This window comes from Bos indicus x Bos taurus, chromosome 15, assembly GCF_003369695.1.
Source record: "Bos indicus x Bos taurus breed Angus x Brahman F1 hybrid chromosome 15, Bos_hybrid_MaternalHap_v2.0, whole genome shotgun sequence".
Taxonomy (NCBI): domain Eukaryota; kingdom Metazoa; phylum Chordata; class Mammalia; order Artiodactyla; family Bovidae; genus Bos; species Bos indicus x Bos taurus.
The window spans coordinates 63,622,993-63,647,089 of record NC_040090.1 but is presented as its reverse complement, the minus strand read 5'-3'; the positions used below and the strand labels follow the sequence as shown (position 1 = coordinate 63,647,089).

Here is a 24,097-nt window from a genome sequence, read left to right as displayed (position 1 = left end):
TGTTTTGATTTACATTTCTCTGATAATTAGCAAGGTTGAACATCTTTTCATATGCTGTTAGCTAGCCATCTGTAAGTCATCTTTAGAAAAGTGTCTATTCAGGTCTTCTGCCAATTTTGGACTGTTTGTTTTTTGATACTGAGTTGTATGAACTGTTTAAATAGTTTAGATATCAATCTTTTGTTGAACTCATTATTTGCAAATATCTTCTTGCATTCTGTAGGTTGTCTTTTTGTTTTGTCAATGGTCTCCTTTGCTATGTAAGAGCTTTTTAGTTTAAGGGCATTTCTTTATTTTTGCTTTTCTTTATTTTGCCTTAGGAGACAGATCCAAAAAAATAGTTACTGTTTATGTCAAAGACTGTTCTGCCTATGTTTTTGTCTATGAATTTCATGGTTTCTGGTCTTACATTTAGGCCTTTAATACATTTTGTCTTTATTTTCGTTTACAGTATGAAGGGATGTTCTGACCTCACTGTTTCACACATAGATGTACAGTTTTCCTAGTACCATTTGTTGAAGAGACTTTAATCTCTCCATTGTATATTCTTGCCTCCTTTGTAGTAGATTAATTGACCGAAAGTGTGTGGGTTTATTTCTGGGATCACTATTCTATTTCATTGATCTATGTATCTGTTTTTGGGCTAGGCTCATGCTGTTTTGATTACTGTAGCTTTGTAGTATAATTTGCAGTCTGGGAGGGTAACACCTCTAGCTTTGTTCTTTTTTCTCAAGATTACTTCGGCAATTCAGGGTCTTTTGTACTTCCATATGAATATCAGGATTATTTGTTCAGTTCTGTGAGGCCACTTTAACAATATTAATTCATCTAATCTAAGAGCATGGGAGATCTTTCCATTTCCTTGTATCAGCTTCAGTTTCCTTGAATGTTTTAGTTTTCAGTGTATAGGTCTATGTTAAGTTTATTCCTAGGCATTATATTCTTTTTGCTATGATTTTAGATGGGATTTTTTTTCTTGCTTTCTCTTTCTGTTAGTTTAGTACTTGTATATGGAAAAGCAACAGATTTATGTATATTAATCTCATATCCTGCAACTTCTGAATTCATCTATTAGTTCTAATAATCTTGGGTGGAGACATTAGGGTTTTCTATACATAGTATCTTGTCATCTGCAAATAGTGACAGTTTTACTTCTGCTCTTCCACTTTGGATGCCTTTCATTTCTTTTTCTTGTCTGATTGCTGTGAGTTAGACTTCCAATAGCATGTTAAATAGAAATGGTAAGAGTGGGCTTCCCTGTCTTTCTTTTTAATTTAGAGGAAAGGCTTTCAGCTTTTCACCGTTGAGCATGATATTAGGTCTGGGTTTATCAAAATGTTCTTTATTATGCTGAGATATATTCTCTATAATCCAACTTTGATGAGAGTTTTTATCATGAATGGATGTTGAATTCTGCCAAATACACTTTCTGTGTCTCGACACAGAAAGGATTTTTATCCTTCCATTTGTTAATGTGACATATCACACTGATTGATTTGCAAATACTGAACTGTCCTTGTGCCTCTGGAATAAATCCTACTTCATCATGGTGTATGGTTCTTTCTATATACTGTTGGTTCCATTTGCTAATATGTTGCTAAGGGTTTTTGCATGTCTATTCATCAAAGATATTGACCTCTAATTTTTTTGGAGCATCTTTGTCTGGATGTGGTATCAGGGTAATGGTGCTCTCAGAGAATGAGTTTGGGAGTGTCTCCTTCAATTTTTTTGGAGAGTTTGAGAGGATTGATATTAGCTTTCCTTTATATGTTTGGTAGAATTTTCCTGCGAAGCCAGAATTTCCCTGTGAATTCCTAGACTTTTGTTTGCTAGCAGTTTTTTAAAAAATAACAAATTCAATGACAGTACTAGTGATCAGTCTGTTCAAATTGTTTGTTTACTCCTAATACAATGTTAGCAGGTTTTGTTGGAAATTTGTCTATTTCTTCTATGTTGTCCAATTTGTTGGCAAACAATTGTTCACAGGATTCACTGATGATTTTTTGTATCTCTGTGGCATTGGTTGTTAATTTCTCCTCTTTCATTTATTTTATTTCCTTGGGTCCTCTCCCTTTTCTTCTTGGGGAACCTCATTAAAGGTTTATCAATTCTGTTTATCTTTTCAAAAAACAAGCTTACGGTTTCATTGATCTTTTCTATTTTTTTTGGGGGGGGGTGGAGGGACTGTATTTTATTTGTTTCTTTTCTGATCCTTACTATTTCTTTCCTTCTGCTGACTTTGGGGCTTTGTTTGTTCTTCTCTTTCTATTCCTTTAGATGGCAGGTTAGGTTGTATTAGAGATTTTTCTTGTTTCTTGAGGAAGGCCTGTATTGCTATAAGCTTTCCTCTTAAGAGCTGCTTTTGCAACATCCTGCTGTGTTTCCACTGTTATTTTTCTCAAGGTATTTTCTCATTTCTTCTTTCATTTTATCATTGACCCACTGGATTTTCAGTAGCATGTTGTTTAGTCGCCAAGTATTTGTGCTTGTCATGCTTTCCCTGCTGTAACTTGCTGTAATTATTTTCCAGTCACTACTGGAAAAGATGCTTGCTATAATTTCTATCCTGTTAAATTTATTTACACTTGTTTTCTGGCCTAGTATGTAATATATCCTGGAGAATGTTCCATGTACACTTGAAAAGAATGTGTATTCTGCTGGTTTTGGTTGGAGTGTGCTGCAGTTATCTAATAAGTCTACCTGGTTTAGTATGCCATTTAAGGTCATTGTTCCTTTAATAATTTTCTGTCTGGATGATCTGTCTGTTGATGTAAGTGGGGTATTAACATCCCTTACTATTATTGTATTAATAATATTATTGTCAGTTTCTCCACTTACGTCTTTTAATATTTGCTTTACATGTTTAGCTGCTCCTGTACTGAGGGCATATATGTTAATGAGTATAGTATGCTCTACTTGTATTGGTCCTTGTTTTATAAAATAATGCTCTTTTTTGGTCTATTGCTATAGCTTTTTAAAAAATCAATTTTGTCTGTTAAAAATATTGCTACTCCAGCTTTCTTGTCTTTTCCATTCATATGAAATACAAAACATCTTTTCCATGTCGTCACTTTCAGTCTGTGTGTCTTTAGTTCTGAAGTGAGTCTCTTACAGGCAGCATATTGGTGTTTGTTTGTTTTTTTTTAATCCAGTCAGCCATCCCATGTCTGTTGATTGGCACATTTAGTCCAGTGACATTTAAGGTAATTATTGAAAGGTATGTACTCATTGCCATTTTATTATTCTTTTCTGGTTGTTTTTGTAGTTCTTCTCTTGTCATTTCTTCTTTTTCTGTTTCTTCCCTTGTGGTTTTATGATTATCTTTAGTAGCATGCTTGTGTTCCTTTGTTTTTACTTTTTCAGTTCAGTTCAGTTCAGTCGCTCAGTCGTGTCTGACTCTTTGCGACCCCATGAATCGCAGCACGCCAGGCCTCCCTGTCCATCACCAACTCCCGGAGTTCACTCAAACTCACGTCCATTGAGTCGGTGATGCCATCCAGCCATCTCATCCTCTGTCATCCCCTTTTCCTCCTGTCCCCAATCCCTCCCAGCATCAGAGTCTTTTCCAATGAGTCAACTCTTCGCACGAGGTGGCCAAAATACTGGAGTTTCAGCTTTAGCATCATTCCTTCCAAAGAAATCCCAGGGCTGATCTCCTTCAGAATGGACTGGTTGGATCTCCTTGCAGTCCAAGGGACTCTCAAGAGTCTTCTCCAACACCACAGTTCAAGAGCATCAATTCTTCGGTGCTCAGCTTTCTTCACAGTCCAACTCTAACAGCCATACATGATCACTGGAAAAACCATAGCCTTGACTAGACGGACCTTTGTTGGCAAAGTAATGTCTCTTTTTAAGTACCAATTAAAGGTTTTTGATTTGTGGTTATCATGGGGTTCATATACGTTAACCTACAACTACATCTACTTGTTTTAAGCTGTAGTCATTTAAGTGAAACACATTCTAAAAGATGTATATTTTTTATCCCCCTCTCTGACATTTTCTGCTTTTGATGTTATATTTTACATTTTCATGTTATCCCTTAACTATTTATTTGTAGTTATAACAGCTACTTTTAGATATAACTTTTAATATATAACTTTTTAATATACTTTTAATATAGCTTTTTAGTTATAATATCTACTTTTAGCCCTTTTAGTAATAAAAAGACAATTGCTTGTCTTTTTATTTTCATACTAGCTCACTTAAGTGGTTGATTCTCAGTCCCTACTATTTATTTTCCTAGTGGGATTTTCCCTTTCCTACAGATTCTTATTTTCCACTTAGAGGAAATTCTTTAATTATTTTAGGGCAGGTTTAATATGGATGAACTCTTTCAGTTTTTGCCTTCTGAGAAGTCCTTTACCTCTTCTTTGACTCCAAATGATAATCTTGCTAAGTATCACAGGTTCCCTTTACACTTTGAATCCATCATGTCATGCTTCCTGTCCTATTTAGGATCCTCCTTGCTTCCTGTACCTGCGTATCTGTTACTCTCTACAAGTTTGGCAAGTTTTCCACCATAATTTCATGAAATATTGAGTTTCAATTTCTCCCTCTCTTTGCCTTTTGGGTTACCTATAATGTGAATGTTGGTAAGCTTAATTAATGTTATTCCAGAGCTGTCTTAAACTCTTTTCATTTAAACACTTTTTCTGTTCTGATCAGGAGTTTATTATTCTGTTTTCCAGATCACACAGTGTACTATCCTTTCTAGTGTATGTTTTATTTTAGTTATTGAATTCTTCATTTCTAACTGGGTCCTCTTTTATTTTCTAGTTTCTTGTTAAAATTTTTCACTGTGTTCGTCTATTTTTCCCTAATCAGGTTAATATTTTTACTATAAATGCTTTGAATTCTTTTTCTTTTTTTTTAAATTTTTTATTCCTTTATTTCTCATGTGTTCCCCATCCTGAACCCTCCTCCCTCCTCCCTCCCCATACCATCCTGATAAACAGTTTATTACATATTTCTCTCGGGTTTTCTCTTACTTCTTCAACTGAAACCAGTTCCTCTGCCTTTTTCATGATGCTTAACATTTTTGGCCTCTGTGTATTTTGGTGAAACACTCACCTATTCCATTCTTGAAATGGTGTACTTAGGTGGGAGCATCCCTATACAGACTGTGTGTGCCCAGTGCCACTGGTGGCAGAGCTGGATCTGATGTAGATGAAAGTCAGACATTTCCTCAGTGTATGCCAGCAGCAATAGCCTTGGGGGTGGATGTGGCTGGAAATGGATAGGTTAGAGCTGAAGCTACTTGTGAGGCAGGACTTCCTCTCTCTTCAATGGCTCTCAAATTGCTGCAGCAGAAGCCCTGAGATTCAGGCCTCAGCTGGCTCTGTTCCTGTAAGCGTGTGCTTTCATTTCTCTAAGTACTGGAACCTTTGTTGCAGAGTGGGGCCGTGCTGATGCAAGGTGGGGCTCGTGTGGGTTCTTGGTTCATGTCAGCCTCAGACAGACATCTGAGCTGTCTCTAATCTGCTGACTGTGCAAGAATCTGCAATTGTTTCCCTTACTCTGCTCATAGGCAGCTGTGGGTCTGCATCCCCTTTGTCCTTCTCCCTCCTCTGCTGCCTCCACCGTCATGGCCTGTACTGCAGGACAGGCAGGGTTTGTGTGAACTCTCCATATATTGTGGCATGAGCTGTAATGAATCAGGCGTCATCAGAGTTCTGGTCTGCCTCTGATGTACTCCTTAAGTAAGCACCAACGATGGCCACTGCTACCCACCCAAACATCACCTCAGGTCCAAGTCACCTTTGGTGGCCCAAGTTCTGTTCCTAGTCATGGCAGCTCTTGGTCCAGTGGGGAGTTGCAACTGGAGGAAGCAGGGCTTGAGCATTTCTCCACCAGGCCCAAATCATGCACCACTGAGGTGCTTAGGGAAAACGAGCAGCCCCTAGAGCAATCCTCTATCAGACTTCTCCACTCTGCCTCAGGGGCAAGCCAGCTTATGAGTGTGTATGTGCGTTTCTGTGTATGAAGGAGTGTGTACATGCATGCAAGCAGAGTCCAGGTTTCCCACAGCCTTCTTGTTAGTTCCAGCAGTTCTCCAATGAGCCAAGAGGGCTGGTCTTCCCTGTGTAGGATGCCAGGAGTGGGATGCCCAATCTGTGGTTTGAACTGCTCACTCCCCAGGGCAGGTCTCTGCCCGTGTAATCTCCCTTTTCCTCTGAGGATACTCCTGGTGGCAAGCTCCCAGCCTGATCACTTTTCTTTTCTTCCTCATTACGTGTGGATCTTTCTTACAGCCTTGGTTGTACAGGAGTCTTTCTGCCAGTTTTCAGTGAGAATCATTCCACATGTAGATGTGGAATAATCTACATGGGGGAAGGCAAGTTCTACATCCTCCTACTCTGCCACTTTGATCAATCTTGAGTCTTTAAACACTCTAAAGATGCTATTTCGGTGATCTCTGAAACAGCCATAATTTCTGATGGGAAAACCACAGTGATGCAAACTGTTGTTCCACTGTATGCAATGTGTTGTTTTTTTCTGGCTGCTTTCATGATTTTCTCTTATATTTAGTTTATAGCAGTTTGTCTATAAATAAATAGGTGACGTTTTATTCATACTACTCTCATTTAGGGTTCACAGAGCTCACTGAATCTGTACATATATGTCTTTCACCAAATTTGGGAGATTTTTAAATCACTATTTCTAAAATATTTGTTCTGCCACATTCCCTCTCTCTCTTCTTTCCAGAATTCCCATTACATGTATATTATACATTTTGGTTTTCCTCCAAGTCTGTGATGCATTTTTGATTAAAAAATCTTTTTTCCTCTCTTTCTCAGATTGGATAATCTCTGTTGATATACTTTCAAATTCACTGACTTATTTTTCTTTCATTTCCATTTTGCAACTAAAGCCACAGAGAGAATTTTTTAAAATTTAAGATATTATAATTTTTAGTTCTAGAATTTTCATTTGGCTTTTGAAAAATATTTTCTATGTTTCTGCTAAGATTTCCTATCTTTTCACTCATTTCAATTGGCTTCTTCTTTTACCTACTGAGCATAGTTTTAAGAGTTGCTTGTAAGTTCTTTTATAGAAATTCTAACTAATAGATCATCTCATGATTGGCTTCTATTTATTATCTTTTTCCTTTCTAGATACTTCATAGATTAAAAAACTTCAGATAACACTCTAGACATTATAAATATCTTATTCTGGAGATTCTGAGTTTTGTTATATTTGCAAAATAATGTTGATGTTTTAACAGACAACTCATTTTATTAGATTCAAGCTGAAAATCCCACCTCTCCTGTGTTCAGCAGAAACTCAGTGCAAGTCTTTCAGCCTTAGCTTGAAGCTGCTTTAAGTCTGTTCCATGTATGTGTGGTTCAGCATTCAGCTGGGCAGAGTCTAAACAGAAAATCTGGAGCTTCCTTTCTCTGATACTCTTCTTTCTGAGATTTCCTCCCTCAAGTTCCTGCAGCTGTGGCTGACCCAAACTCTATACTTCGGTGTTTCAGCCCAGAATGCCTGAGGTTTTGTCAGTTTAGATGCCCTGTACCACGATTTGACTGCAGCCTGCCCTCAGGCTGATGCCTTAAAAGCAGGAAACTCATGCAGTGCTGATGCCTTGTTCCGTTTCAATTCTTCTCCCAAATCTGCCAACATTTTGTTCACTTTCCAGAACCTTCAGGAGGTTGTTGTTTGTGTTTTGTTCAGTTTACAGTTGTTATCTGTAGAGTGGTCCGTGTGTTAAGACCTCACTCTGCCATACCAGAGTCTGAACTCTTCCACACTACTTTTTTTTTTTTTTAAGAGTAATCTTTTAATTTCAAGATAGGTTTAGATTTTCAGGAAAGTTGCAAAGATAGTACAGAGAATCCCTGTATACCTCACACCCAGTTTTTGTTTCTTCTAATGTTATCTTCTCACATTATCAAGGCACATCCATCAAACTAGGAAACCAATATTGGTACATTACCATTAACTACACTACTGACTTCAGATTTCACCAGTGTTTCCATTAATGCCCTTTTCCTATTTTCTACTGTAGGATACCACGTAGTAGATTTAGATGTCATGTCTCCTTACTGACCTTTTCTGGGCCTTTTCATGTTTTTTGTTTTTTTTTTGATTGTGACAATTTTGAGGCTTACTGGTCAGGTAACTCTATAGAACATTCCTCAATTTGGGCTTATCTGATATTTTTCTTGTGATTAGACTGGGTCTATGGGTATTGGAGACAAATACCACAGTAGCTTCTCATCACACTATCAAAGCATAGATGATGTCCACATGACATCACCAGGGATGTTAACTTAGTCATTCAGTTAAAGTACTATACTTTTTGAGGAATTATTTTATAAATTATTCTATATTTTCCCTTCTACTTAAAAAAGTTTTATGGAAACTCCTTATTTAAAGACATAATGTAGTCTCACCCTTCACTTGAAATCCCTTCCTTTCAGCTGTAAACACCAGGGAGATTAAACAATATGAAATGACAATATTTAGAGAAGCTTGTCATGAAAAAGAAGACACATGGAGAATGATACAAATGTATGTTTTTTCTAAATAAATTCTTAAAATCCTGTGGTAGGTCAAGAGTGCCTAATAGAATTTAATGGCATGCCTTTCCTTTATTAGAAGATTAACAGCTCCAAAAAAGTACTTATTTGGTTTTAAAATGATGCCTGAGGAGTTGGATGGTAATGAGGAAGTAGAAAGAAAATTGTGTGCTTGAAATAAAAACCAGCTCTTTTAAGTGTAAAACAAATACTGAACATGCAATTGTTCAAAATCATAAGTCTGAGTTTTCATATGCTCATTCTGAACAGAAAAGTGTCAGTTTAGCCTGTTCAGATAAGAGCACAAAGATTCTCTCTTCATACATTCTCCAACTCCATCCCAGCCAAGGAATAAGTCTTAGGAAACTGACTTTCCTTCCTTGAATTCATAAATCTGGTTTTTATTGTCACACCTCTGTAGATACCAAGTTAGAACATGATGTGCAGTTAGGAACCACATTATTTCATGACATTAAATTTATTTCTATAATCATAAACTATTTTTAAAGAAAATCTGGGAGTATAAACCGGTTATTCAAGCTTAATCGGAGTCTTTTATGGAATTTGTTTCAGTAAAACATCTGTTTCAGTGGTTTAAAAAGCTAACTTGAAAACTCAATATATAAAACAGTGCCTAAACATGAGGGAAGGGAATACTGGAGAGGGAGGTCCTAGAACTCTGATTACTCTATTCCTCGTCCATGGTGTTCGAGGTGTTTAAGTAGCCCCTTTAAAAAGTCACAGCTCAAACCAAGGTAAATGCTTTCAAGAGTTCTCAATATTTACCATTACCTTTCATATCTTTTAATAAAACACTCTTTGGGGGAAACATAAAGTATACAGGTGTATTTATTGAAGGTGTGCCAAAAGATGAGTTATTGGCTTTAGAATACAAATGAACTTCTCTACAAAACAGAATAGATCAATCAGAATAAAATATTTTTCTTTAAAAAATTATGGGAACAAAAAAAAAATTATGGGAACAAAACTGAATTATCTTTTTTTCCTCTCCATTCTAGAAATTACATAGCTGATTGTATTTCATGGTAGCAATCCCAAGTGAATAATATAAGACAAGCTATGGTTCTCACCTGAAAGTGGCCACGAAGTTCACTGTGGGCCAGCCCAAGACAAAGGATTTCATGGCATTGGTGTTGCCTTCTCCCACTTCATCCACACAGCTTGCTGTCCACATGTCACTTAATTTTATTTTATTTTTTATCTTAAAGTTATTGTTATATCTAGAAAGAGAAAAACCAGATAGGATTTCTTATTAGTTTGTTTCTTATTTTTCATAAATTTGTTACTTTGTTTCAAATTTCTCATAAATTTGTTTTATGAGAACTTCTGTACTTGTGATAAGAAGACAGTTTTACTAATCATGGGCAAAGAATGTCTTATTCATTGTTTTACCTTCAGTGAATTGTAACATGTTCGGTTACCTTAGCCTAAAAAGGCCTTTGAAACATTTGACATATTGGTCCTAATGCTTGCATTGATGGCAGCAAATAGCCATAAACTGGCAATTTTATTTTCTATATGTTGAACATTGCATTTGGATCAAAAACCCAAATTTAAACTTATTGCTGTTATAAAAAGTTAATTCATTTATTACTTATAACTTATTTATTTCCAAAAATATATAAATGGCTGGGTAAAAACTGAACATAAACATTCTTTATTAAAATATTTATAAAATTTCCACCTTATGTGCACTAAAAATATAACCAGGAATTAGAGAAATTTACAATGCATTTCCAACTGAGTGGTTGTATGACTTTTTAGTCTTTACAAGCAAAGATTATTTTAAATTTCCTTTTTAAAGATTTTTGTCTTACCACTTCCCTTATATTGTGGCTAAAACTGAAAAAAAAACTATAGCCTAAAAATAGACCTTAAACTGGAAAAAAAGAGGCCAGGAAGTATTATACTTAAAGTAGAGTTGATAAAATTGATATTTATCTCTGGATACCCAGAAAATGATCTACTTTTAAGTTGGCAATGAAATTGCTTTTTGAATTTCTATCTAATCCTCCTTACAACCCTGGTATTGAAACCATCATTCTCTTGACCTGCTTTACAGGTTTAATGCTTATAATGGACCTGAAACTTAAACAGTTAGAAGGCACTGGTTAAGGATGAAGAGAATGCCTTAGGAAACCTCAGTACTTTCTACCATTCAGAACCAATTATGGAAACACTAAAAGCTAAAATGAAAATCAAAGATACTTCATATTCCTAAAACTCCTCATGGAATATTTAAAGCTAAAATTCTTCAGTAGAATTTATAAACTGAAACAATGTTTTAGGAGCCTTTACATGAATGACAATCTCGATTCAGAGCCTCATCTATACTTCACACATAAGGCAAACAATGTAAATATAATAGAAAAGTGCCTTGTGGCATAATGGCTTCATTCTTTATTTCAATATTTTCCACCCTATTGCTATAAATCATTAGATTTTTTTTAAAGTAAAATCTTACTTTTTCTCTTAAAAATCTTACTTCTTGATGGCAGCTATTTAAGGTAATATAAAATTGAAACTATGAATCTTTTGGGAGGAACAATATGTTTCTGTATCCGCCTTCATACATTTTGAGTTTGTTTGTTTTTTTAAATGCAGGCCTCTCTTTATATTAGAAACGTCAGATACCATGTGGGAACTTGTATATCTATTCATCTGGAAAAACGGCATTCCAATAATGCCTTCCCTAGATCAATAAACTGTCAAGACTGCCTACTCCCTTATATTAATACAAAAAAACAAGGAGCTATCTAAAGTGTAAAAAACACTTTCATTCTAATGGTCAATATGTATTGAGAACTTATCATTTACCAGTAATTGTTAACACGTTACACATATTGGTTTAATCCTGAAACAGTTTTTTTATAGACAAGAAAATGTTGTCACAGGGAGATTAAGTAATTTGCCAAAAGTCCAACAGATTAACTAGCAGAGCTAGAATTTGAACCTGAGCAGGGTTGACTCTTGAGCTTACTTATGCTCATAACCATTATGTATCTATAAAAAGTCCTGTGGACATGGCCATTCTTACAAAGCACCTGGAGGGGTCTGTGTCTCCATGAAGTTTTCTTCAGCTTTATTATCTTAAACCTTCAGGTGAGTTCAGTCACTCAGTCCTGTTTAACTCTGCGACCCCATGGACTGCAGCAAGCCAGGCTTCCCTGTCTATCGCCAACTACCGGAGCTTACTCAAACTCATGCCCATTGAGTCAGTGATGCCACCCAACCATTTCATCCTCTCTCATCCCCTTCTCCTCCCACCTTCAATATTTCCCAGCGTGAGGGTCTTTTCCACTGAGTCAGTTCTTCGCATCAGGGGGCCAAAGTATTAGGGTTTCAGCTTCAGCATCAGTGCTTCCAATGAATATTCAGGACTGATTTCCTTTAGAATTGACTGGTTGGATCTCCTTGCTGTCCAAGGGACTCTCAAGAGTCTTCTCCAACACCACAGTTCAAAAGCATCAATTCTTTGGCACTCAGCTTTCTTCAGAGCCCAACTCTCACATCCATACGTGACTACTAGGAAAACCATAGCTTTGACTGGATGGACCTTTGTTGGCAAAGTAACGTCTCTGATTTATAACAGGCTGTCTAGGTTGGTCATAGCTTTTCTTGGAGCAAACGTCTTTTAATTTCATGGCTGCCTTCACCATCTGCAGTGATTTTGGAGCCAAAGAAAATAAATTTTGTCACTGTTTCCATTGTTTCCCCATCTACATGCCATGAAGTGACTGAACCACTGGCCATGATGTTAGTTTTCTGAATGTTGAGCTTTAGGCCAACTTTTTCACTCTCCTCTGTAACTTTTCATCAAGAGGCTATTTAGTTCTTCTTCACTTTCTGCCATAAGGGTGGTGTCATCTGCATATCTGAGGTTACTGATATTTCTCCTGGCGATCTTGATTCCAGCTTGTGATTCATCCAGCCCAGCATTTCTTATGATGTACGCTGCATATAAGTTAAATAAGCACAGTGACAACATGCAGCCTGACATACTCCTTTCCCAATTTTGAACCAGTGTGTTGTTCCATGTCCAGTTCTAACTATTGCTTCTTGACCTGCATACAGATTTCTCAGGAGGCAGGTAAGGTGGTCTGGTATTCCCATGTCTTCAAGAATTTTCCACAGTTTGTTGTGATCAAAGGCTTTGGCGTAGTCAATAAAGCAGAAGTAGATGTAGAGGTTTTTCCGGAACTCTGTCGCTTTTTCAATGATCCAATTGATACTGACAATTTGATCTCTGGCTCCCCTGCCTTTTCTAAATTCAGCTTGAACACCTGGAAGTTCATGGTTCACATACTGTTAAAGCCTGGCTTGGAGAATTTTGAGCATTACTTTGCTAGTGTGTGAGATTAGTGCAATTGTGTGGTACTTTGAACGTTCTTTGGCATTGCCTTTCTTTGGAATTAGAATGAAGATTGACCTTTTCCAATCCTGTGGGCACTGCTGAGTTTTCCAAATTTGATGGCATATTGAGTGCAGCACTTTCACAGCATCATCTTTTAGGATTTGAAATACTCAAGTGGAATTTCATCACCTCCACTAACTTTGTTCATAGTGATGCTTCCTAAGGCCCACTTGACTTCTTATTCCAGGATGTCTGGCTCTAGATGCATGATCACACCATCGTGGTTATCTGGGTCATGAAGATCTTTTTTGTCTAGTTCTTCTGTGTATTCTGGTCACTCTTCTTAATATCTTTTGCTTCTGTTAGGTCCATACCATTTCTGTCCTTTATTGTTCCCATCTTTAATAAAATGTTCCCTTGGTATCTCTGATTTTCTTGAAGAGATCTCTAGTCTTTCCCATTCTATTGTTTTCCTCTATTTCTTTGCACTGATTACTGAGGAAGGCTTTCTTATCTCTCCTTGCTATTCTTTGGAACTCTGCATTCAAATGGGTATATCTTTCCTTTTCTCCTTTGCCTTTAGCTTCTCTTCTTTTCTCAGCTATTTGTAAGGCCTCCTCAGACAACCGTTTTGCCTTTTGCATTTCTTTTTCTTTGGAATGGTCTTGATCACTGCCTCCTGTACAATGTCATGAACCTCTGTCCATAGTTCTTCAGGAACTCTGTCTATCAGATATAATCCCTTGATTCTATTTGTCACTTACACTGTATAATCGTAAGGAATTGGATTTAGGTCAAATCCCTTGGAAGAAATGGAGTAGGCACATAGTCAACAAAAGAGTCTGAAAAGCAGTACTTGGATGTAATCTCCAAAACGACAGAATGATCTCTGTTCGTTTCCAAGGCAAACCATTCAATATCACAGTAATCCAAGTCTATGTCTTGACCAGTAACGCTGAAGAAGCTGATGTTGAACATTTTTATGAAGATCTACAAGAACTTCTAGAACTAACACCCAAAAAAGATATCCTTTTTGTTATAGGGGACTGGAATGCAAAAGTAGGAAGTCAAGAGATACCTGGAGTAACAGGCAAATTTGGCCTTGGAGTACAAAATGAAGCAGGGCAGAGGCTAACAGAATTTTGCCAAGAGAACGCATTGGTCATAGCAAACAATCTCTTCCAACAACACAAGAGACAACTCTACCCATGGACATCACTAGATGGTCAATACCTATATCAGACTGACTATAGTCTTTGCAGCCAAAGATGGAGAAGCTCTATACAGTTAGCAAAAACAAGACTGGGAGCTGACTGTTGCTCAGATCATGAACTCCTTATTGCCAAATTCAGACTTAAATTGAAGAAAGTAGGGAAAACCACTAGACCATTCAGGTATGACCTAAATTTTAAAACTTACTCTTCTAAATCTCCTTACCTACAAGGCTTTCTGATGGGGACTCTTTTTTTATGGACTTGGGGGACAAATCTCATGAACATTTATGTCCATAAAGCTAGAGGTACTAGTTTAAAAATATTTAAAACTAGCATTTCAATTTATATTCAGATGGAGAACCTTAGGGTCACAGTGTGTTTCTTCAGATTTTTCACTTCAATTTTTAATAGTATTAGATTATTCCAATAGAAATTTAAAAGTATGAATTCTAGATTTCACTCTATTCCAAGATGGAGATGTTCTAGTAAATACATTTTGGGGTAGAGAACATGTTATATTCCATAAGTATCTGATGGTAATCCTATTAGTAATGAATTAATACTTGGAACTTTTTTTCTCCTCATCTTTTTGACCTACAGAGAATTCATCATTACTTCCATATTTCTTTCAGGAAATGGAATATGAGAATAGTGATGGTTTAAGAGAGTATGAAATAACTACTTCCATTTCCTTGTGTATGCTCAGTTGTGCCTGACTTATTGTGACCCCATGGACTGTAACCCATTAGGCTTCTCTGTCCCTGGAATTTCTGCGGCAAGAATACTGGAGCTAGTTGCCATTTCCTTCTGCAGGGGATCTTCCCAACTCAGGGATCAAACACGTGTCTCTTGTGTCTCCTGCATTGGCAGGTGGGTTCTTTACCACTGTGCCACCTGGGAAGCCCTTTTATTTCCTTTTTTGTATATTCCAAATAGGTGCTGTAAGGATATTAACACAGGGGATATATCAGCTTCTTTCTAAATACAGTGATGCTCAAACATTGTTTTAAAAAATGTAAAGACACAATTCTATAGGAAAATAAATTTTAATTTACCTTTCTAATGAATATCAAAAGTGGTCCTTAAGGTTGCATCCAGCTTTAATATTAACAGTTGTTTTAATTCAATATGGAAAAGAATGACAATAAACTCAAAACAATTTTAGGCAAACATTGTCAACATTCTGCATGAAATGGAGTAAATAAAATACCTTATCCAAAGAAAGACTTTTAAATCATCCTGTATTATTGTACTCACTAAAATCCACTTATTTTGACTAAATAAATATGTGGCAGTTGGCCAACTATTTATCCCCCCTGAGTTTATTTCTATAGCATCAACTTAAGGACTGAAAGCACTTTCCAAATGGAGCCTGAAGATAAGCTGAGGCAATACTGAACATAAGGTAGTGGATCTGTTCACTAAGTATATGATTAAGTACTAAATAACTCAGTTATTTATAACTGAGTAATAAATAAATAAATAACCTAGTTTATTCCAAAAAGTAATTGATTCAGGGTTCAACTCAATCCTGCATACAGGGGTGAGAAGTGATAGGGAGGACATAGGTTTAGTGTATCAGGGAACTACTTCTTGGTTGCTATTTCAGAAAGAATAAATTATCTCATATTAAGAAGGATCTGTCAGTATATTAAAATGTTTGATATATATATATATATATATATATATATATACATGTATAAATCAGCAATTTCCTGAAAAATTGTGGTAAAAGTTTTGCAAGATGGCAGCTTTTATTTGTTGTTCAATCACTAAGTCAAGTCCACCTCTTTGCAACCCCATGGACTGCAGCACACCAGGCTTCTTTATCCTCCTCTGTCTCCTGCAGTTTGCTTAAATTTATGCCCATCAAGTCAGTGATCCTATATTGATGTCAGTATTCAACAGTAATGATTCAGTATTCAACGGTAATGTTATCTCCTCAAATATACGTTTTCTTTATGTCAAGGAGAAAGAGTTCACGCCCTCACAAAATTAACTTAGACCACTCATACTCTTTAATATCCCCAACAAATGTAGACAGTACTTAAAAATTCAACAATCCAACTTCTGTATATTTATCAAAGAACTGAAATCAGGATCTAGAAGGGATATTAGCACTTTCACGTTCAATGAAGCACTATTTACAATAGACAAGATGTGGAAATGAATTAAATGTCCACCGACACATACATACAGTGGAACAGTATTCAGCTTTAAGAAATCCCATCATACACAACAACATGGATGAAACCAGAGGACACGATGCTAAGTAAAATAAGCCAATCAGAGAAGAACAATGATTCTACTTATATGAGGTATCTAAGGGAGTCAAACTCACAGAACCTAAGTGGAATATAGGTGGCAAAGGGCTGGGGAAAGGTGGAATGTGGGGAGCTGCTGACTAATGAATATACATTTTCATTTATGCAAGATGAATAAATTCTAGAGATGCTGCTGTGCAACACTGTGCCTATGAACAATACTGTACTGTACCCTTAATTTGCTTAGAAGGTAGATCTCAATGTTAAATATTCCCACCACAATAAATTTTTCCTAAGGGAAACACATTCAGAAACAGCTTTGCATTTATTATCTTTGTATATGGTTTTAAAAGATCAACAGTTCATTAAACATTCTATATCATTTCTTAATTAGTTAGATGAGTAATTAGTTAGATCCTTTTACTCATCACAAGAGAAAGACTGATGCAAAAAACAAAACAGAACAAACACTAACTGGTTGAGGAATCTTGTATAACATCCATAAAAAAAAGAGGTAAGTTATAGAGACAGCATGGATGAAATTTTGATCGATTCATATTGATTAAATGCATGGAGTTTGACATATGATAGACCTACATTCAAATGTGGGCTCAACTAATTACTAATTTTGTTATCTTGGGAAAGTCACTTAATTTCTTTAAGAAACAGCTTCTGTAAATGAGAAAAATACTATCTATACAACAGAACAGTTATATGGGTAAAATTTTCTAGAAAAATACTTAACAGGCTTCCAATAAATGTAATATCTCCATTATTATCAATAATGCTCAGATTAAATATAGTGCTTGCAAAAGCAGTATTAATATTTACTCAAGCCCATGCCTTATTCTTTAATTGAACTATAGCTGACTAACAATATTAAACTAGTTTCATGGGTACAGAATAGTGATTCAACATTTTTATAGACTGTACGCATTTTAAATTATTATAAAACATTGACAATATTCTCTGTGCTATATATCCTTGTAGCTTATTTGTTTCTTAAATAATAGTTGGTACCTCTTAAATAATAGTTGGTACCAACGTTGTCATCAGTTCTCTTGTATCTTTGAGTCTGTTTCTGTTTTGTTATACCCATTTTACTTTTTAGATTTCACATGGAAGTGATAACACACAGTATTTGTCCTTATCTAATTTATTTCAGTAAGCACAATACCCTCCAAGTCCATTCATGTTATTGCAAATGAGAAAATGTCATTCTTTTTTATGGCTGAGTAGCATTCCACAGTATATACATACCACATCTTCTTTTTCCATTCATCTGTTAATGAACACTTAGGTAGATCCCATATCATGGCAATTGTAAATAAACCTGCTAATGAATATTGGGGTCAATGTATTACATATTTTCATATGAGTGTTTTCATTTCCCTTGGATATAAACCCAGGTGTGCAATTACTAGATCATATGGAAGTTCAAGTCCTAGTTTCTCTGAGGAATCTTCATACTGTTTCCTTACTGTCAGCACCAGTTTATTCTTACCAACAGTGTACAACGGTTCCCTTTTCTCCATATCCTCTGCAGCATTCGTTATTTGTGTTCTTGCTGATGACAGCTATTCTGACAGATGTGGGCTGCTACCTCATCATGGTTTTAATTTGCATTTCCCTAATAATTAGTGATATTGAGTGCCTATTGGCTATCTATAAGTTTTCTTTGGAAAAATGTCTTTTTTTTGGAATTCTTTTTGAACTATTTTTTTGAATTTTTTTCTTATTTGGTTAATCTTCCAATTTTATAATTGGGTTGTTTGTTTTCCTGATGTTATTTACCTCATCTGGATATTAACCTGTCAGTTATATCACTTGCAAATAATTTCTTCCATTCAGTAGATTATCTTTTTATTATGTCAATGGCTTCCTTTGCTATGCAAAAGCTTTTAAGTTTAATTAGGTCCCACTTGTTTATTTTTTTGCTTTTGTTTCTTTTGCCTGAGGAGAGAGTTCCAAAAAAATACTGCTATGATTTACGTCGAAGGGTGTTCTGTGAATTTTCTTTTTTTATGGTTTTTTTATAGAATTTTTTTTACAGATTTTTATGATTTCCAGTCTTACACTAAGGTCTTTATTCCATTTTGAGTTTGTTTTTATATATGTTGTGAAGGAATATTCTAATTTCATTCTTTTATATCCTGCTCTCAGGTTTTCCTAGTAACACTTTTCCTCACTGTTTATATACAGAGTAACAGAGTAGTCACAATAGTATTGTACTGTTTTGAAGTTTAGTCTGACAGGGAGCATGATACCCCTATCATGTTGTCCTCTCAAGACTGCTTTGGCTATGTTATCTCTTGTCATTCCGTATCAATTTTAGGATTATTTGCTTGGTTCTGTTAAAATTGTCACGTGTATTTTGACGGGGACTACATTAAATCTGTAGACTGTTTTGAGCACTATAGACACTTTCAGTTCAGTCCAGTCGCTCAGTCGTGTCCAACTCTTTGCGACCCCATGAATCACAGCATGCCAGGCCTCCCTGTCCATCACCAACTCCCGGAGTTGACTCAGACTCACATCCATCGAGTCAGTGATGCCATCCAGCCATATCATCCATCTTCAATAGGTTCAAAATGGGCAAGTAAATCATTGCAATACACCACATTAACAAAGTATGGAAATCACATGATCACCTCAGTAGATACAGAAGAAGCATTTGACAAAATTCAGCATCAATGTATGATAAAAAAAAAAAAAAAACCTCATCAAAGTTTTCCCCATATCTGGAGAGAACATATCTCAACATAATAAATACTATTTATGACAGACCAATACCTAACACCATAAATACTCTGAAAAGCTGAAAACTTTTTCTTTTAAATCAGTAACAAGACAAAGACGCCCACTCTAACCACTTCTATTTAACATAGTATTGGAAGTCCTAGCCACACAATTATAAAAGAAATAACAAGGATCCATGTTGGAAATGAAGAAGTAAAATTATCGCTATTTGCAGATGACCTGACACTATGTATCAGTTCAGTTCTGTTCAGTTGCTCAGTCTGTTTATCTCTTTGCAACCCGAAGGACTGCAGCATCTGCAGTGATTTTGGAGCCCCAAACAGGTTAGGTTGTTTATTTGAGATTTTACTTGTTTCCTGAGGAAGGCCTGTACTGATGTCAACTCCCCATACAACTCTGTGTGTTAGTTACTCAGTCGTGTGTGACTCTTTGCAACCCCACAGACTGTGGCCCGACAGGCTTCTCTGTCCATGGGATTCTCCAGGCAAGAATACTGGAGTGGATTGCCATTCCTTTCTTCAGAGGAACTTCCCAAACCAGGGATCAAACTCTGGACTCCTGCATTGCAGGCAGGTTCTTTACCATTTGAGCTACAGGGAAGTTACATACAACTACTCTGCTGCATATCATAAATTCTGAAGCATTCTGTTTCCATTTTTATTTATCTCAAGACACTTTCTGATTTCTTCATCAGCCCATTGGTTTTCTGTTGCACACTGTTTACTCTCCACATGTCTATGATTTTCCCATTTTTCTTTTTGTAATTGATTTCAAGTTTCATATAGTTGTGATTGGAAGATGACTGATATAACTTCTCTCCTGTTAAATCTGTTGACACTTGTATTTTGGCCTAGAATGTGAACTATCCTGGAGAATGTTTTACGTGTACATCAAAAGGTGTATTCTGCTGGTGTTTTGTTTGGAGGATGCTGTTGTTGTTCAGTCGCTCAGTCCTGTCTGACTCTTTGTGACCCCATGGACTGCAGCACACGAGGCTTCCCTGTCCATCACCATCTCCCGGAACTTGCTCAAACTCCTGTTCATTCAGTTGGTGATGTCATCCAACCATCTCATCCTCTGTTGTCCCATTCTCCTCCTGCCTTCAATCTTTCCCAGCATCAGGGTCTTTTCTAATGAGTTGGCTTTTTGCATTAAGTGGCCAAAGTATTGGCGCTTAGCTTTAGCATCAGCCCTTCCAATGAATATTCAAGACTGATGTCCTTTGGGATTGACTGGTTTGATCTCCTCACAGTCCAAGGGACTCTCAAGAGTCTTCTCCAACACCACAGTTCATAAGAATTAATTCTTTGGCACTCAACCTTCGTTATGGTCCAACTCTCACATCTACACGTGACTACTGGAAAAACCATGACTTTGACTGTATGGACCTTTGTTGGCAAAGGAATGTCTCAATTTTCAATATGCTATCTAGGTTTGTCATAGCTTTTCTTCCAAGGAGCAAGCGTCTTTTAATTTCATGGCTGCAGTCACCATCTGCAGGGATTTTTGAGTGTGTTGTGGCTATCTATTAAGCCCACCTGGTATATTATACCATTTAAACCACTGTTGCCTTAAAAATTTTGTCTGAATGATCTATCCTTTGAGGTAAGTGGAGTGTTAATATCTCCAACTGTTATTGTAGTATTGTCAGTTTCTCCCTTATGTCTTTTAATAGTTGCTTGATATATTTAGGTGCTTCTGTATTGGGTCCATGTATGTCAATCATTATAATATCTTCTTCTTGTATTGATCCCTTTATTATAAAATAATGCCTGTCTTTGTCTTTTGTTAAATAGCTTTGTTTTAAAGTCTACTTGATCTATATGAGTACTGCTACTCCAACTTTCTTTTTTTCCCATTTGCATGAAATATCTCTTTCCATCCCCTCACTTTCAGGCTGTTTGTGTCTTTAGCTCTGAAGTGAGTCTCATGCAGGTTCACATAGATGGATCTTGGATTTTGAATCCCATCAGTCAGTCTACTTTTCTGATGTATTTTTTCCAATCACATTTAAAGTCATTATTGATAACAAAAATGCCTTTTTGTTACTTGTTTTCTGGTTGTTTTGTAGTTCTCTGTTCCTTTTTTTCTTCTCTTTGCTTTTTTTCTGGTGGTGTGATGACTTTCTTCAGTGGAATGTTTGTATTACTTTTTTTGTTTTTAGTGTGTTTTATCTATTGTAGGTGTTTGGTTTGTGATTACCATGGTGCTCATATACTGACTTGTACCTACTTATTTTATTTTTTTAAAAATAAATTTATTTTAATTGGAGGCTAATTACTTTACAATATTGTATTGGTTTTGCCATACATCAACATGAATCCACCACGGGTGTACACGTGTTCCCCATCCTGAACCTCCCTCCCACCTCCCTCCCCATACCATCCCACTGAGTTATTGCAGTGGGCCAGCCCCGAGCATCCTGTATCATGCATCAAACCTGGACTGGCAATTCGTTTCACCTATGATATTATACATGTTTCAATGCCATTCTCCCAAATCATCCCACCTTTGCCCTCTCCCACAGAGTCCAAAAGACTGTGCTATACATCTGTGTCTCTTTTGCTGTCTCACATACAGGGTTATCGTTACCATCTTTCTAAATTCCATATATATGCGTTAGTATACTGTATTGGTGTTTTTCTTTATGGCTTACTTCACTCTGTATAATAGGCTCCAGTTTCATCCACCTCATTAGAACTGATTCAAATGTATTCTTTTTAATGGCTGAGTAATACACCATTGTGTAGATGTACCACTGCTTTCTTATCCATTCATCTGCTGATGGACATCTAGGTTGCTTCCATGTCCTGGCTATTATAAACAGCACTGCAATGAACATTGGGGTACACGTGTCTCTTTCAATTCTGGTTTCCTCGATGTGTATGCCCATCAGTGGGATTGCTGGGTCATATGGCAGTTCTATTTCCAGTTTTTTAAGGAATCTCCACACTGTTCTCCATAGTGGCTGTACTAGTTTGCATTCCCACCAACAGTGTAAGAGGGTTCCCTTTTCTCCACACCCTCTCCAGCATTTATTGCTTGTAGACTTTTTGATAGCAGCCATTCTGACTGGCATGAAATGGTACCTCATTGTGGTTTTGATTTGCTTTTCCGTGATAATGAGTGATGTTGAGCATTTTTTCATGTGTTTGTTAGCCATCTGTATGTTTTCTTTGGAGAAAAGTCTGTTTAGTTCTTTGGCCCATTTTTTGATTGGGTTGTTTATTTTTCTGGAATTGAGATGCAGGAGTTGCTTATATATTTTTGAGATTAGTTCTTTGTCAGTTGCTTCATTTGCTATTATTTTCTCTGGTTCTAAAGGCTGTCTTTTCACCTTGCTTATAGTTTCCTTTGTTGTGCAGAAGATTTTAATTTTAATTAGGTCTCATTTGTTTATTTTTGCTTTTATTTCCAATATTCTGGGAGGTGGGTCATAGAGGATCCTGCTGTGATGTATGTCGGAGAGTGTTTTGCCTATGTTCTCCTCTAGGAGTTTTATAGTTTCTGGTCTTACATGTAGATCTTTAATCCATTTTGAGTTTATTTTTGTGTATGGTGTTAAGAAAGTGTTCTAGTTTCATTCTTTTACAAGTGTGGTTGACCAGTTTTCCCAGCACCAGTTGTTAAAGAGATTGTCTTTTCTCCATTGTATGTTCTTGCCTCCTTTGTTAAAGATAAGGTGTCCACAGGTGTGTGGATTTATCTCTGGGCTTTCTATTTTGTTCCATTGATCAATATTTCTGTCTTTGTGCCAGTACCATACTGTCTTGATGACTGTGGCTTTGTAGTAGAGCCTGAAGTCAGGCAGGTTGATTCCTCCAGTTCCTTTCTTCTTTCTCAAGATTTCTTTGGCTTTTCAAGGTTTTCTGTATTTCCATACAAATTGTGAAATTATTTGTTCTAGCTCTGTGAAAAATACCGTTGGTAGCTTGATAGGGATTGCATTGAATCAATAGATTGCCTTGGGTAGTATACTCATTTTCACTATATTGATTCTTCCAATCCTTGAACACAGTATATTTCTCCATCTATTAGTGTCCTCTTATATTTCTTTCTCCAGTGTTTTATAGTTTTCTATATATATGTCTTTTGTTTCTTTAGGTAGATATATTCCTAAGTATTTTATTCTTTTTATTGCAATGGTGAATGGAATTGTTTCCTTAATTTCTTTCTATTTTCTCACGATTAGTGTATGGGAATGCAAGGGATTTCTGTGTGCTGATTTTATATCCTACAACTTTACTGTATTCATTGATTAGCTCTAGTAATTTTCTGGTAGAGTCTTTAGGGTTTTCTATGTAGAGGATCATGTCATTTGCAAACAGTGAGAGTTTTACTTCTTCTTTTCCAATTTGGATTCCTTTTATTTCTTTTTATGCTCTGATTGCTGTGGCCAAAACTTCCAAAACTATGTTGAATAGTAGTGGTGAAAGTGGGCACCCTTGTCTTGTTCCTGACTTTAGGGGAAATGCTTTCAATTTTTCACCATTGAGGATAATGTTTGCTGTGGGTTTGTCATATATAGCTTGTATTATGTTGAGGTATGTTCCTTCTATTCCTGTTTTCTGGAGAGTTTTTGTCATAAATGGATGTTGAATTTTGTCAAAGGCTTTCTCTGCATCTATTGAGATAATCATATGGCTTTTATTTTTCAATTTGTTAATGTGGTGTATTACACTGATTGATTTGAGGATATTGAAGAATCCTTGCATCCCTGGGATAAAGCCCACTTGGTCATGGTGTATGATCTTTTTAATGTGTTGTTGGATTCTGATTGCTAGAATTTTGTTAAGGATTTTTGCATCTATGCTCATCAGTGATATTGGCCTGTAGTTTTCTTTTTTTGTGGGATCTTTGTCGGGTTTTGGTATTAGGGTGATGGTGGCCTCATAGAATGAGTTTGGAAGTTTACCTTCCTCTGCAATTTTCTGGAAGAGTTTGAGCAGGATAGGTGTT

The 24,097-nt window shown here is 36.3% G+C and overlaps 1 protein-coding gene across 4 annotated transcripts in view; it reads right to left on the bottom strand.

Annotated features, from left to right (window-relative positions):
- Positions 1–24,097, bottom strand: part of ARHGAP20 (Rho GTPase activating protein 20) — a 211,222-nt gene that overhangs the window by 63,547 nt on the left and 123,578 nt on the right. For 3 of the 4 annotated variants that reach the window (XM_027563800.1, XM_027563799.1, XM_027563802.1), the window contains exon 4: positions 9,617–9,766. In XM_027563800.1, coding sequence (XP_027419601.1) covers positions 9,617–9,766 — 150 coding nt within the window. Of the gene's footprint in view, positions 1–9,616; positions 9,767–24,097 lie in introns of those variants that run through there. The other variant, XM_027563803.1, reaches the window with a different exon arrangement.